General features: G+C 42.1%; 1 protein-coding gene across 1 annotated transcript; it reads left to right on the forward strand.

Annotated features, from left to right (window-relative positions):
- Positions 1-1,423: 1,423 nt before the first annotated feature.
- Positions 1,424-13,939, forward strand: tbc1d2b (TBC1 domain family, member 2B). The gene is made up of 13 exons (XM_085357452.1): positions 1,424-1,799; positions 2,553-2,703; positions 5,123-5,288; positions 6,737-6,870; positions 6,979-7,211; positions 9,283-9,708; positions 9,849-9,959; positions 10,119-10,315; positions 10,993-11,487; positions 11,576-11,693; positions 11,921-12,106; positions 12,753-12,874; positions 13,427-13,939. The coding sequence occupies exons 1-13, from the start codon at positions 1,458-1,460 to the stop codon at positions 13,620-13,622; spliced, it is 2,877 nt and encodes a 958-aa protein (XP_085213578.1). The 5' UTR covers positions 1,424-1,457; the 3' UTR covers positions 13,623-13,939.
- Positions 13,940-15,762: the final 1,823 nt, after the last annotated feature.

A 15,762-nucleotide genomic window follows, 5' to 3' on the forward strand; every position in this document is an offset into this window, starting at 1 on the left:
CTGGGGCAAAACTAAATCATATTCACATCTGCAACCATTAGTCACCAAAACATCCTGAACATGTGAAACTTCTGCCAGCTCTGAATCCAGGAGACAAATTTCCTGTAATCACTTCAATAGCTCCTCTTTCGCACTCTAGTTAAACGAGCTATGGATTCGACTTAGTCACATATATGCTGTAGGTTTTATGAAAAGTGGAAAGGTACGTCATTTCAGGTGGTGATATTTTATTGGAACATTTCTTTACTTTTTTTTGACTTATCACTTAAATTGTAAATAATGCCACTATTTATGTATTTATTTTCATCCATTATTAGAACAGATTGAGAAAAGTGACAGTGAGATAGAAGAAAGTTAAAGTAGGCTCACTGTGGTTACATGCACTTTAGCACTAACCCAACACCCTGACACACTTTATGGCATCTGTGGCTTTATACTTACTGCTTATTTTGGAGGTGAAAAAAAAAATCAACAAAATATGGCGAGGGTTGTTTGTATCTCCAAAAATGTTCATTTTTAATGCTCTTCAGCTCAAAATCTCTGTGCATTTCTAACATTAGATAACTCTAAACACCTCTCTTAGCCTTAATAGGGCTTTGACTGTCATGTAAGCATGGAAATGCTAAAAACTGGAGGAAGATATACTGATATTATTTGTCATCTTTTTAACCGTCAGCTAGGCAATACAGGCAGCTACTCTGAGGTGACAAAAAGCTCCCAGTGGTTTGGATTTCCAGTAGATCTCTGACCTGCTCACTGTTTATAACCCAGTCAGACCTGTCAGTCCTTCAGGTGGAGATCTGGTAAATGTTTGCCATTGTCCTAAGACATTGCAAAACCTACTTAGATTTATGTTTTTATCTCACGTTTTAGCACACTGAATCTATGTATAATGAAGTGTGCAATCTTAATAAAATTACCTGAGCTATTTATTAAGTTTTTTAAAATTTACAGCTGTATCCTGACATATTCAGTATCTGTTCGAGGTTATAGATACAAATTGTGAAACACACACTGCCATGAACAGTACAAAGCAGTTGAAATTAGCATAACAAGAACAAGAATTACAAGATCGGCTGCGCGTGACACGGGTGTGGGTGTGGGCACCGCAGATCATTTTGTGCCGAGGGCAGATAACAGAATGCATTTTTTATTTTTCTTTCCTATGTAGGCCTCATATCTTTTCTTCTATCTTTTGATTACAGTTTTTTTTCTTTACAATTCGTTGGAGGATTGCTGCTCATTAGCCCTCAAAGCTGGCTGCTCATCTGATCACACACCGCCACCTAGCGGCCCACAGAGCCGCTACACTCCACCCCAACCAGCAAACCAACCACGTCATCCTCGGAGCTGAACTACATGTCCCATGCTCCTCTGTCAAAGAAACGGACAGTCATGTGGATGGAAACAGGAGTGGGCATCCGCTGTGCTGCAAGAAGAAGAAACTTCGAGGAAAGATGCACGAAGAGGAGGATGGCAGCGAGGCGCACTCCTGCACGGCTTCGCGATTCGTGAACTCCAGGTCCGTGGATGTGGCCGACATCGAGGGAGCGAAGGAGCAGGCCTCCAAACTGTGTGGCTACTTGAACAAACTGTCCGGCAAGGGGCCCTTGAGGGGGTACAAGCCGAAGTGGTTTGTGTATGATCCGAGGAAATGCTATTTGTATTACTTCAAGTCTCCCCAGGATGCCCTGCCGCTCGGACACATCGAAATATGCGATGCGTGTTTCAGCTACGATTTGGACGGGGAAGAGGGTCAGTTTGAGATCCGCACGGCCGACAAAGAGTTTCTACTTAAGGTAGGAACTTTTCTTTCTTTCATTAAACGTGTGTTGACAGCATTGCAACGAGGTCTGCTTTTCATGTCATTTGTCACTTCCTTTCTCGTTTGGAAAAGGCAGACACGCCCTTCTCTTCTTTCCTTTAAAGAAAACAGATTTAGACTCAGCTGTTTTTAGGCAACAAAGTACATATTTCTGCTCGGCAACAACGTGATCTGATGCGATTCTGACGCGATCAGAAGAAGAAAATCCGTTTGTTTGTTTTTTAAAAGACAAATCAATTTCTCGCACAAACCAAGCGCTTAATCAGCGCATTCTTCCAGCTGATTGCCTGCAAACACCGTCAGTCCTCTGTTTTGTGTTTAGACATTTTTACACAGGAGCTCATCTGCCTTCACGGGTCACAGCATCTCATGTGACGGTGTCCTGGTGCTGTCATATGACTGTGACGGGTTCAGCACCAAGACAGGTGCCTCTGGTTTCACTCAGTCAGTTCTAGTCTGTCTTATTATTTTTTTAAGTGTCTATGCTTAATACCAAGAGAGAGAGAGCTGGAACTGAGACTGAAACCAGTGTCTGTGCTCATTCACATGACAGATCCTAATAGTGTCAAGTTGTCCTCATTTTCCCTTTCCATTTGTCGCTGCCTTGATTTCCTCATGGAGATGCCTTTTAAAATGTCATCTCGCTCACTTTGCTGTCTTTAAAATGGCGTGCTTAAAGATTTCAAAGATCTAAAGTCTAATTGAGTGTGCGTTTGTGTCCTTCTAGGCTCCCAGTAAGCAGGTGATGCACTACTGGCTGCAGCAGTTGCAGCAGAAACGTTGGGAGTACAGTAACATGCGAGGCTCTGGTCAGAGAGACAGCTGGAGCTCCCCGACGCTGGCCTATCCTCACACCGGCCTTGTAGGCAAAGATAATGGTAGGCAGGTTCGCACGCACTCACACATACAGTGGATATGTTATCAGTCGGTCATTTCATCATATCCGGGCAACAACTGAAAGTTTACACAAGCGCTACAAATCACAAGAGTCTCGCGTATTTTGTTACCAAGTTTCTGCAGGAAAGTGTTTGAGTGTTTCGAAAGGGTAAAAGTTCAGATTGACATCATTCGGCTTGTGTTTTGTTTTAAGCAGAAAGCCCTTCGAGCTGTGAAGCAAAGGCGCTGGTATCGTAACCTCACGTCTAAACAAATATAAAGTAGGCAGTCAAGTAATGGTCTGTGACAAAAATGATATGTTTATTTGTTTTCCAATTTTTTTTAAATATAAATTGTTGAGAGGAGAACAACCAGACTCATTTGAACTGATGGGAAGGGAACAGTAACAGAAGAAAAGTATGCAGACGAGGGTCTTTCACTTCACAGCATGTCAGATTGACAGGGTCAGAATTTGTCATAAACACCATGAAAGCATGGTGTCATCTTGCCTTATGTCAGTACAGCCTGCTGCAGGTGGCGTTAATAAAAACTGAGCATTGTTTATACTCAGGAAAGCCTTCCTGAGCATTGTTCCTGAGCATTTCCATCCCTTTATTACCGCAGCAGCCATCAGAACACAGTCACCGATGCTGGCTTCCAGTTTGATTGTGTGACATGTCTCAAAGCTCGCATCATGCAAAGCTGATGATTTAAGCGTTTGAATGGTCTTGAAGATCTCAGTGAGTGCTCAAACGGCCACAGTCACCAGATCTCAATCCAACAGAGCACCTTTAGGATGCGCTGTAACGGGAGATTTGCATCATGTGTGCGCAGTAATTGTGTGATGCTATCATGTCAGCATGGACCAGAATCTCTGAGGAATGTTTCTTGTTGTTATGTAGCTCCAGAAGCAACATGGTGGCCAGCGTGGTCCTAGCAAGGTGTACCTAATTAAGTAGCCAATGACTGTATACGCCAGTGCTGATATGTTTGAATGAGTATCTGTTGGACTCTACATAAAATATGAATCTCATTTGTTATCCAGCAGAAGTGGAAAAGAAAATATGTACATCCATATCTGTGGCTAATAAAGGACTTTAATGAGGACACAAGCATTTTTAAGCCTGTTTACATTTGCAAACAGGGATTCTTCTGCATGCTTTGTGATTAGCTGAGTGAAACGACCTGTGAATCCTTTTCCTGTCCATGTCTTTCTTTCCCAGAATGTTCTCGGTGCACATCTGTCTTCAAAAGCCACAAACGCCTTGGTTATCACCGCTTATCAGTGCTGTTGTCGCCGTGTTTCGTCTAACCCTCCGCGACTTCTTGATTTCTCTGTCGATTCGGAATGAACACTCTTTAGTTTCTTGTTCTCGTATTCATTTGCGTTTTGCTTTTCGGTCTCGCCTTGAACCTGCTCGGTGCAGTGAAGTGCACGAGAGAGCTGTGAGATCAGCGATGTCTGGCGTCAGCTGAAACGATCCCTCGAGCTGTGTTTTTATGTCGCACTTTTTATAGCGAAAGACTAACGTGCCCGGGCTTAGCAAGTCTAAGTAAGTGTCGACTTTTGAAGCTCTAAAAGGAAACCGTGCTGCAACGTTCAGAAGTTAAAACTGGTTCAGAAGTAGACATAGTAACACATGATAAAGACATAATAAATTAGACATATAAAGGACGTTGGTTTTTATTTTCATTCTTGGAGATGCCACTTCAAAGACTTCAAAGATTTTATCAGAGCCACGCGAGTCTGATCATAGGTGCGTGGCGCTGGCTGCACTACATGTTGTTGGCCACAGTCTGTGTGTGAAGTCTCACAGCATTATTAATATCACTACCTTGATGATTTAAAGCCAGATGTGGCATGGGTCGATGAGAAATGGAGGCCTGCCGCACACTCATATGGAAGTGATTTGTCACTCGCAAGGTAGGCCAGCGCATCCGCTGCTTAATCATCCTTTTTATTTTTTAGTCTAAGTAGAAGCATAATATATGAAAACGAAGCAGTATTCATTGAAGCTTAACAACTAGAGCCTGACATCATGAACTCATCAGGAAAGTGTTTACTGAAGTCACAGACAAAGGAAGCAGAAAGAGGTGTTTTCCCACAGACAGACTTCATTTTTCCAAGTATGACTCAGACACCCCCTGCTGGCAGTTTAAACCACTTCTGCAGTAGCATCACTTTTTATGAACACATCTAACAAATAAAAAAGCTTCTTTTTACTAATTAATTTCATGTTAAGAAGGGGGTTGGTGGTCTGAGAAAGAAGTAATCGTTAGAAAGCAGGTATTAACTTGCATAGGTTTCACCCGGCTGTGCATCTTGTTCTTGGGAAGTCAGTCTTTGGTGTCATTTTGATTTGATTTTCGTTTCGTTAGAACAGATAATTAAGTTCTTTTGGTCTTTTTTTTTTTTCTCAGATGCTTTCAGCTTTGAGAAGCCATGTGAAACCATGGAGAAGGTCCGCAGTGATTTCTCCATGGACGACGAAACAGAGGGCGCTGGAATGGTGGGAGCCCAGACAGCCAGAGGGCCCTCCACGAACCCCCTCAATTTCTCCCTGAAAAACCTTGGCATGGAGCTCAGGTAAGTGTAACGAAAGCTTTCCAGGAAATAATCTGTACGCAAGTATACAGCTCTATAAAATCTTGTTCTTTTTTTTTTTTTTTAAGGTCGCCGCCAAACAGGCACGACTAGTTTGTCTGCTGTGTTGAGCAAAGAAAGCACTTCTTAGTTCATCCAGACACTGGTTGCAGTAGAGGAAATGGTTACATCCATGGTTCACTTGTTTTTCTAGTATGCAACCATCAGCAGTTCCCCTTTTTGAGATGTACAACACATCTATTGAAAAGAGGCAACATGCTGCAATCCTAAAAATGTGACATGTAGACTGGAGTTTGCTTTGTATGTGTCCCTTATTAAGGGAGTCTTGGAGTCCCAGAGTTTCACTGCTCCTAAACCCACACCACGGTGCCTTTTATACACAGTTCTTACCTGTCAGAACTCCTTAGTACTTATCGCCCCAGGAGATCTTTGAGGTCAGCCGATCTGATGCTTTTAGATGTTCCCAGGTATAAATTAAAGACAAAGGGAGAGAGGGCGTTTGCTGTGGCTGCACCCAGACTGTGGAACAGTTTACCTCCTCACGTCAGATTCTCCAAAAGCCTAGAAACTTTTAAAACTGCTCTTAAAACTCACCTCTTTTCATTGGCTTTTAGAAAGGTTTAATTTATTTGTTTATTTATTTTTTTATTTGATCAGCGAGGTGTTTTACGAAATTGTGTTCTATTGTATTTTTATCTGTATTTACTGTACAGCACTTTGGTCAGCCTTGGTTGTTTTTAAATGTGCTCTATAAATAAACTTGACTTGACTTGACTTGACAGTAACAAAGGTATCAGTATAGTAGCTGCCTGATATGTGACTGAATCTGCGAGAATTGCAGCTCTCGGAGCTAGAAACCCCTCCCCCCGATTAGAAAAGAAGTGGCTTTAGAATACTCCAGTACTGTGACGTTAACTGCTTTTGTCACGTTTATACCCATAAAGTTTGAGAAAAGCACGAGCGCTCTTTAGTCACTTTGGTTTTGCCAGGTGGAAGTCAGAAACGTGTGGTTTAAACACATCCGATATCTATAAAAATATATATAGAGAGCTGATGTGTGAGGCAGACTTGCGCTTCATTGTGTTGCATACAGCAGAAACAGTTGTTGACATGTTGCAATGGTGAGGTGTGAAAAACAAGTTTGACACCATTAGCTTTACTTTTTCCTCTAAACGTTAGCTTCTTGCAAAAATGCCTTTGTGTTTATTATCTTTGTTTTTTCTCTGTTTGTCCAACGCTGCAATCCCGTCGGCCTTTTGCAGCAGCATCAGTTTTCCTCTGTGGTTCATCGTAGATCTCTGTGGATTTGTCACTTTTCATACCGTGTTTTCTTTAATCTCTAAAGACCCCCCCCCCCTTTTTTTTTGTTGCAATGAAATGTGTGAGAAACCTGTGAAATAAAAAAAAAAAAATCTCCTGATTTCTGTCAGGAACTCCATGTCTCACCTGCGTGGGGGACGACGCAGCGTGTTTTACACTAGCAACAGTCCCTCGGAGGAATGGGAGCTCGTGGATCCGCCAAAGGACTTTACTGAACAGAAACATCATCCGGACACACACAGACGTACGTCCACTCCCACCCACCCTTCTGCCAGGGTTTAACACTCATCCTCAGCGTACATTTCTCCCGAGGGTCACAGATAACAGCTGATGAACTTGTGTTTTCCCTCAGATTCCTTTGGATCGGCGTTTACCTTTGATTTTGTGCGCAACCCCTCGCGGCCTAAGAAGCTTTTGCTGGGCTCTGGAAAGTTAGGCCGCAGTGCCGAAAGCTCGCCGGTGGAATGTAACGGCAGCAAGTCTTTGGAAATGCAGCTTCGCCTCCAGAGCCAGCAGCAGCAGGAAGAACTGAGTCGCTTGCAGCAGGAAGAGGCTAAACTCAAGGAAGAGCTGGCCACCCAGAAGGTATAGTTGGATCTCTTCTACTACTGTTATTTATAACAGCATAACACATGTCTATGGATTGGATCGGATAAAAATGTAATATTCTGTTTCTACTGAAAGTGAATGATCCCTGTTTGTAGTGTCTGTTATACACCACAAGCCTAGGTTTGTGGTGTCTGACCAAGTGCCTTGGTATAATACTGATACTCTCACTATTACAAGAAGTCAGCAAATGATTAGTCATGTTTTAGCAAGAAGCAAAGAAACAGCAGACAGCATTCACAGCTGTCGCACTCCTTCTCTTTATTTTCTGTTCTCTTTTTTCCCCCCTCTATTTTAAGGTTGGCTGATTGGTCAAAACCGCTGTGACTAGGCAGAAGAGTGAATACTTACTTAGTGAATACCTTTTTTTACCTCTGTGCTTTACTTCCTGGTCAAAAGATTGATAGTTGTTTTCCTATGAAATCTGTACCAGGAGCATGATAACGAAAAAAAGTGTAACAAATTGATGTTTTCTGTAAATAATAGGGCTGCCACAAACGATTATTTTGATAGTCGACTAGTCACTGATTATTTTTGTGATTAGTCGACTAATCAGATCGTGCATCCATTGGGTGTAAAACGTATAGCTTATTGCACCAGCATGCATCTGCTCTTATATAACTATCATTAGCTTACAGCTTTAAGTGTTTAAGGTATGTGCTAACTAAAGATAAAGATAAGATAATAGTTTATTAAATTTTAATGAAATTTGCACATTGTTTCAGTGAAGTTTAATAAACTCCTTGCTATCTAAAATATAACGGGACACCGGAGTATATTCTCGAGCATCTCACACTTCTGATAATCAGTCTGCTTGATGTTTATTCAGCTGTGTAAAAACTACAACTTTAATCTCAGCCAAACCGATTTACTCAGGAACAAATAAAATACTAAAAAAAAGCCAAACAATAACATTTTTAAGTTATCTAAATGACTTATATATGTCTAACCTGAGTAGCGAAAGACAGGGGTGGGTTTGAAAACAATTAGCCGGGAGTCCGGTGTTCTCACGGGCTCTAGTGAGCCTTGCCCCCGGCTAGCTATCGAGCTAGTGGGTAACAGACGTCTCCGAAAACGTCGGAGCGCTTTTGAAAATATGTGGTGTCTTGATAAACTGAGCGGATATTTTTGAGGTTTACACAGTTACATTCTCGTCTTAAAATATGTTAAACGTTTATTTTGTGACCCAGAAAGAATAATAAGAGTAATATTAAAACTAACTAGCTGCCGCCATTGTTGGAAACTGAGCTGGGCTGCGCTATGAATTCTGGAACAGAGGAAAATCACTATTGGCTGTCCTAAAAGTCGCTAGAAGTCGCTAAATGACGTTATCGCCTAATTTACATAATTGGTCATGCTAATCTAATTGTAACCTATGTTGTTGGAGAGAGAAATAACATCGTGGAAGAGACATAAAGTGAGTAAAAAACGTCCTAAATGCATTTAGAGTTTATTTAGAACTACAAGTTAAATTTCTTTTAGCAATTATTGTTTTTTTTAATGTCACAATTCCAACCCTGCTCCTTTACCCGGGCTTGGATCGGAAAAAGTGACTCGAAATAGGCACTCTGGTGGAGTTACTTGGTGTGTGTGTTTATAAGTAGTTTTAAACCTTGTGATCCACAAAACAGCATAAGAGTAAAAGAAGAACTGACTGCGTTACAGCACCCGCTGCTTTTTGAGAGTAAAAGCCATACGCGCTTTCACGTCGCTAAGGGGTCTGAAAACTCTCTAAATATAGCGACAAAGTCGCTAAGTTGGCAACACTGGCACAGAGCTACTTCTTCTTCTTCGGGGTTTAACGGCAGCTGGCATCTTTGTACATGCAGTGCTGCCATCTTCTGTTTTAGTCCGTTATTACACTCTTAAGTCCCACTACTTATTCCTGTGTCTTTTGTGATCTTACAACGCTTCAAACGACGCGTCGACTATTAAATCAGTCGTCGACGATTTTGATAGTTGACGTAATCGTGACTAGTCGACTAATCGTGGCAGCCCTAGTAAATAATATACCATGCTTAATTTACAGTAATGATGTGTTATCATCCAGGAGCTGGTAAGGCTACTGCAGCAGACTTTAAGGACCTCCCAGAGCGAAAGGCCCACCGGGTGCCGTCCAGCTCCGTCTCCAGATTCGTCAGCAGCCTCAGACCAGACCCGAACTTCAGTACCAACTCAGGAAGAAGTTGCACAGCTGGAGGATCTGCTTAAGGAACGAGATGGTCAGATTCAGTCCATGTGCGGTCACATGGAGCGTCTCGCCCTGGAGAAGGAGAGTCTGCAAAAAGAGCTGAAGAGCCTGAAACTTAAGGTGGGGGAGATAAACGACCAGCTTGGAATGATGATGGAGACCATCCAGGCGAAGGATGAGATCATCATGAAGCTGTCACAGGAAAACTCCGAGCACAGCGGAAATGCAAACGACGCTGGATCACCACCACCTCACAAAGAGCTGCAGGAGCTGAGCATCCTCAAGGTAGAGATGGCAAAACTTTAAATAAGATTCAAGTTATCTTGATCTTAAACTGCCATCAACATTGATTTTCTTTTTTCTGTAGCTTTTGAAATTCTGCCTGAACATCTTGACACCCCGTCTGTCTTATTATTCACCTTCAGGACAGTCTTCAAGGCTACAAATCCCAGAACAAGTTCCTGAACAAAGAGATCCTGGAGCTGACGGTGTTGCGCAGAAATGCAGAGAGTCGAGAAAAGGCTTTAGAAGCAAAGGTACTCTCTTGTGTTTTATATTTAATGGTGCATTATCCTGTTAATAGAAACAGGAAGTTTGAGTAGGTTTAGGGGAAGTCCAGTGTGAAGCTCAGCTGGTGCTTCTAAAACGTAATTTAAATTTAAAGCTGAGACTTTATTTTGCCCTCTTTTCCACAGTGCACTGCGCTTGAGGCCAAGCTGTGTCAGGTGGAGAGTAAGTACTTGGTTCTGCTTCAAGAGGTGAAGAACCCGGTATGTTCGTCTTCAGAGCAGAGCCCAGCCCGGGAGGTCATCTCCAGATTGTTAGAAGATGCACTGCAGGGCGAGAACACAGACCAGCAGGAGCACACGATCTTCAAACCAAACACTGTCAGGTATGTGCCGAAAGCCTCGTTAACAGATGCTTTGGAGGTGATTTGAAAAGAAATTACTTAAAAACGGCTACTTGATCAGAGTTTTAGGGATGGAAAAAGAGAAATCTTGAGTTTTGATAAGAGGTTGCGAGAGCCCACACGTCTGGTTTCCGGCATTTATAGCAGATATGAAAATAAATGGCCAAATGTAGGTGTTGTTAGCACAGCTACGTGCCATACTCAGTGCTGTGGCTTACTAAAAAAATTCCACTGTCAATCATATGAGGGTCAAAAGTAGCAGATCTTTATTTAATAATGTTGAGCAGTTATAGCATTTCTACCAGAGCCAGCACCATACCAATTCATCAGAGGACGCACTGCTTTTTTTTAATTTTTTTGGTTGTTGTTGTTGTTGTTTTTATTGAAAGAGAAAATAAACTGCATTAAGAGTCCCTACGCATGTTTTTTGACTGTGAGAACGAGTTCTGCTAATCTGTATTTCAGTTTCTGAATTCTTTGCAAGCCCAGGCATGCCCTTTTTGGCTCATCAAAAATGTATTTACACATTCTGGAAACCGCTCAGTGATGTAAACATGCAGAAGCCAGGATGTGAACATGTTACTGTTGCAGCTTTGAGCGGCTTTCGGAATTCACCCGCATCACTGATGAATTGTCTCTCTGTCTTGATGCAATGCTAGCGAGTATGACGTGTACGGCTTCAAGACCGTCCCCGAGGAGGAGGAAGAGGAGGAGAAGCTGATCGCAAAGGTGAGGGCCTTGGAGCTGAAGTCCCTGTCCATGACGGATCAGGAGGTTTCCGTCGGGGTCAAGTGGGAGAACTTTCTGTCCAGCACCATGAACAGAGACCTGGTTCACTCCCCTGAGCTAAAGGCCCTGATTCGTTGTGGCGTGCCACATGGGCACCGCTCCAAGGTGTGGCGCTGGTGTGTTTCTTTCCACGTGAAGAAGTTTCGTGACCACTTGCCCCCAGACTATTATGACACCTTATTAAACGTAGCAAGGGAGAAGCCCAACCCGGCCTCGAAGCAGATCGAGTTGGACTTGCTGCGTACTTTGCCCAACAACAAGCACTATGCCTCTCCGAGTGCAGGCGGCATCCAAAAACTCAGGAACGTCCTGCTGGCTTTCTCATGGAGGAATCCAGATATCGGCTACTGTCAAGGACTGAACAGGTACTAGAGCTTGAGTGTGTACTTTCTTTCTGTCTCTCTTTTTCTGGCTTGTAACCATTAACCTTTTTCTTGCATGTTATTTCTTCAGGCTGGCAGCAATTGCCTTGCTCTATTTAGATCAAGAGGATGCTTTTTGGACCCTTATAGCTATTGTGGAGGTCTTCATGCCAAGAGACTATTACACTAAGACTCTCCTTGGCTCACAGGTAACAAAAAATCAGTTGAATTTTATTGTACCATGAGACAAGAAGGGACAAGGTACTGCTTATTTATTAGATTTGACAAACCTCCCTGGTGTCAGTGATATCATATTCACGTGACTGCTGTTGATGACTTACAGAGCAGGAATGCAGACATCAGCAGTCTTTGTTTTTCTGTCTGTCTGCTAAATTTGACCACCTTAGAAAATCAAGCCCTGGTTTGATTCGTACAGGTTGACCAGCGTGTGTTCAAGGATCTGATGAGCGAGAAGCTACCGCGGCTACACGCCCACTTTGAGCAGCACAAAGTCGATTTTTCCCTCATTACGTTTAACTGGTTCCTGGTGGTGTTTGTGGACAGTGTGGTGAGCGACATCCTCTTCAAGATCTGGGATGCGTTTCTGTTTGAAGGACCAAAGGTAAGAGGCTTGATTCTGCTCTCATAAACCTGAATTCTAGCCTCAGCAGGAAACTGTTTTAAAGTTAATGACTAACCGGTGACGAGAGATCACTTCTCAAGCTACGTGCCGGCACACAACCGTGCATGTTTGCCAGATGGATCCAATTGCACGCTATTAAACGAATTATTTATTGCCACCAAGGAACCAAAATTCTTTAGTTTAATAAATCGTTATTTTTTGTGTACGCAAGCTAAATTTTAACCCCACTCTACACCCCTACAAAGTTTTGTATTTTTTCTAAACTTTTCAGCTTAATGACATGCAAAAAAAGGTAAAAAAAAAAAAGAAAACGCATGCAATAACCGATTTTGACGTAGCATCCCCTTATAGAATTTTTAAGGGAAGCATTTTAGCAAACTTGTTAAAGCAAAAATGTGCCCTATTGTGTGTTGATTGAACGATACAAGTTAAAACACTAAAGCTGTCGAGCCTAACTCTTAACAGAAACCTGATATGAACCCAGTCAAACAAAACTGCCTCAGATTAAGGCGGTATTGACTATATTTGGAGGACCTGCTTAGGGAACAGAAGAAAGGTCAGATGTTCCTGAGTAAATATTTTCATGCTACAGTCACACAGGACTTTACGCCATTTTTCTCCACAGATCATATTCCGCTTTGCTCTTGCGCTCTTCAAGTACAAAGAAGAGGAGTTTTTGAAGTTGCAGGACTCCACAGCCATCTTCAAATATCTCAGATACTTCACACGCACGATCCTGGATTCAAGGTACAGTAGCTGCACTGTTTTCGTATTTCCAGTCCTGTGAAAGAATGAAGTTTCTGTGGACAGAGTATCTGCATCACCTTGAAACAGCTTCCCGGGTCTCCCTGAACTGTAGCTAAATTGTACGATCACATCACCCACAGTGTATCGGCTTTGTGCCTGTGCAAACTTCATTTCTCACACTGCAGGTGTTGCAGCAGCTCTGTGAGACGGTGCTTGAGCACAGCCATGGTTTGGACTAAATGCGGCATGCTGAGATGCAGTTGTTAAATAGATTGCTATAGGTAGCAGCCCTTACATTTAAAATTGCACTGTGCATGCTTGTTTTATACCATTTTATTGGTCAGACTCTGTTTTGGAGCTAGCCTCAAGTGGCCATTTTTGGAGCTGTAATAATAACCTACCTATTAATAAAGTTTTATGTATCAGCTCCAGTGGTGTATGCTTGATGCTGAAAGAAGGATGCATGGGTTTACTAAATTTCAAAGACATAAAAAAAAATCCAGGCTCACAGGATTATGCTGTTTTTCTTTCTTCTAAAAAAATATCTTCCAGGAAGCTGATGAGCGTTGCCTTTGTGGACATGAACCCATTCCCCATGAGGCAAATCCAAAATCGGCGCGCCTTCCACCTGGAGAAAGTCCGTCTCGAGCTGACGGAGCTGGAAGCGATCCGACAGACCTTCCTCAGGGAGCGAGAGACGAGTCAGGATAGAAGGAGCTTTGTCAGCGACGACGAGGAGGAAAACTGACCTCGGACTTGTCGCATTTCTAGGCTGAGTGGCTAAAGCACGGAGACAAAGAGATCATCTCCGCAGAGCGCCGCTGTTCTGCAGTGATGAACGGAGCGCTTTTCCCACACCTAATCGTTGGAGTTGGTCTCTGCATCAGAGCTGGAACTATCAACTTTATACGTTTTAAGCAACAACCACATCAAAAGAACTTAATGTCACAAGCCCGAAAGGGCCTATCAGTATTATCAGTATTCCTGCCATTTCTTTTTTAATTAAATCTTGTAAATCCTCTGTTTTCTGTACGCTTACGTGTTCATGCAATGGCCAAAACAACCTGCAGCACAAATCAGTATTTTCAAACAAATGGCTGCGATCCATTTCCTTTTTATAGCTGACTTTTAAATGTGTTGAAGGATTATTGTGTCATTCATTTGTGCTGTCATCTTCTACACTCACACAATTTTTCCCTCCACTAAATTGCCACTGAGACGTGCGTGCACACAAATCACTTATGCTGAAATGAAAACGTTGCTGAAACTTAGGTCTTAAGGCCTTCAAGCGTGTATGTAACATTTCCAGTTGTAGTTTCCTTCAAGGGATGCGTCAAAAGCCACATTTCCATGGTATTATCAGTTCTAGAAAGAGCATCTGGAACTTGCTGAGCAGCAGTGCACTTTCTATAAGCCATCAAACTAACGTGAGCCAGTATTGTCTGTTTTTTAAGCATTATCAGTTCATTTTTATTTGGGAGGTTTTTATTGGCTATCGATTTTGCTATTCGTGTTGTTTAAAGTAGTTTAGGAACTGTTCACGTTCTCACAAAGACATGTCTAGAAAGTCCAAACTGTATTGCACTGGATTTAATCAGTTGAGTATCTGGTATTGGCAGGATCGGTTAATCCATTCACGCTGTTGTGGGTTACTCAGTTTTTGCATGCTCTTGGTTTTTCTGTGTTTGTGTTACATGTTTAAATGGTCCAGTTTCCTTGTGCGCAATTTGTTTTTATTTGAGATTTTTCTGAGCCGCTGGTGTAAATGCTGATTGTAATTGCATTTGTTGTCCTCAGTGTGGCAGTGTGACATTGGTTTACCTGGTATTTACGCTCGGCTCACAGGTACCCTACTCGCAGTTTGACTGCACTTGAAGTGGCTGTAAAGTCATGATGATTGTTGTATTAAAAGAAAAAAAAAATGGAAATATGATGTTAAATATATGAGGGAAGCTTTTCACCGTATTGCCAAATATCTCTTCCATTTTCATAATCGGGTACTTTAAAGTTTCCTCTTCACTGGGATCTCCTGTTTCTTACAGCAGCGTGGAGGAAAGCTGATATTCCAAGCTTCAAACGCTGTTTATATTTGATCAATCAGCTGTTAAGTGAAACTTTTCAGTCTCCTTAAATGGGATTTTGTGCACTGATGTGTTGTTTACACCCTGCTCGAGTTTTAGTTTTAGATTGTCTTGAGGTGTTTACAGAAACAAGAGATCTGCTGTCAGTTGCAGCTTTGTCAGCTGATCCCATCCCCACTGTTCACCTGATCCAATGAACAAATGGCAACAACAACAAAAAAATATTTTGATAATCAAATGAAAAAGAAGCATATAGTTGTATTTCTTCCTTTGTGAGAGCAGGTCTCTCACAAAGATCTTGATTGGTTTACAGTTAAACTTGCTTTTTTTAATATATAAATGTCCACACATTGTCAGAAGGCTCATACAGTAAGATTTTATGTTTACTCAGTTTCTCTTTTAAGGCTAGTGCCCCCCCCCCCTCACAGAATAAGCTACATTTAAAAGTCTTCTCTTTTTTAACTTTACTTTGTTTCTTTTCTGTGTTGCTTTTCCCAGAATTGTATTGCACAATTTTATTGGTAGTATGACTTCCGAATATCATATCAGCACTTCACCTTTTTGTATGCATATCTCTCATCTTGCTCATTGTTAGCCTGTTTCACCTAATGATGCAAAAAAAAAGTTTGTAATATTAGTTCAATAAACAATTTGCTGGCTGAATGTGTTGATGTGAATTTCCTAATTCAAATGCTCATTCAGACACGTCTGTTAGGACGCACCGAGCAGTTATCCGAGCTATCTTTACTGACAGCCTGCCACGCTCGCGCTGCAGTTTCATAATAGAGCCATCAGAGGGAGGGACTT

This window comes from Diplotaxodon limnothrissa, linkage group LG7 (genome assembly GCF_057381915.1).
Source record: "Diplotaxodon limnothrissa isolate DT_005_m linkage group LG7, D_limnothrissa_male_GT1.1, whole genome shotgun sequence".
Taxonomy (NCBI): Eukaryota; Metazoa; Chordata; class Actinopteri; order Cichliformes; family Cichlidae; genus Diplotaxodon; species Diplotaxodon limnothrissa.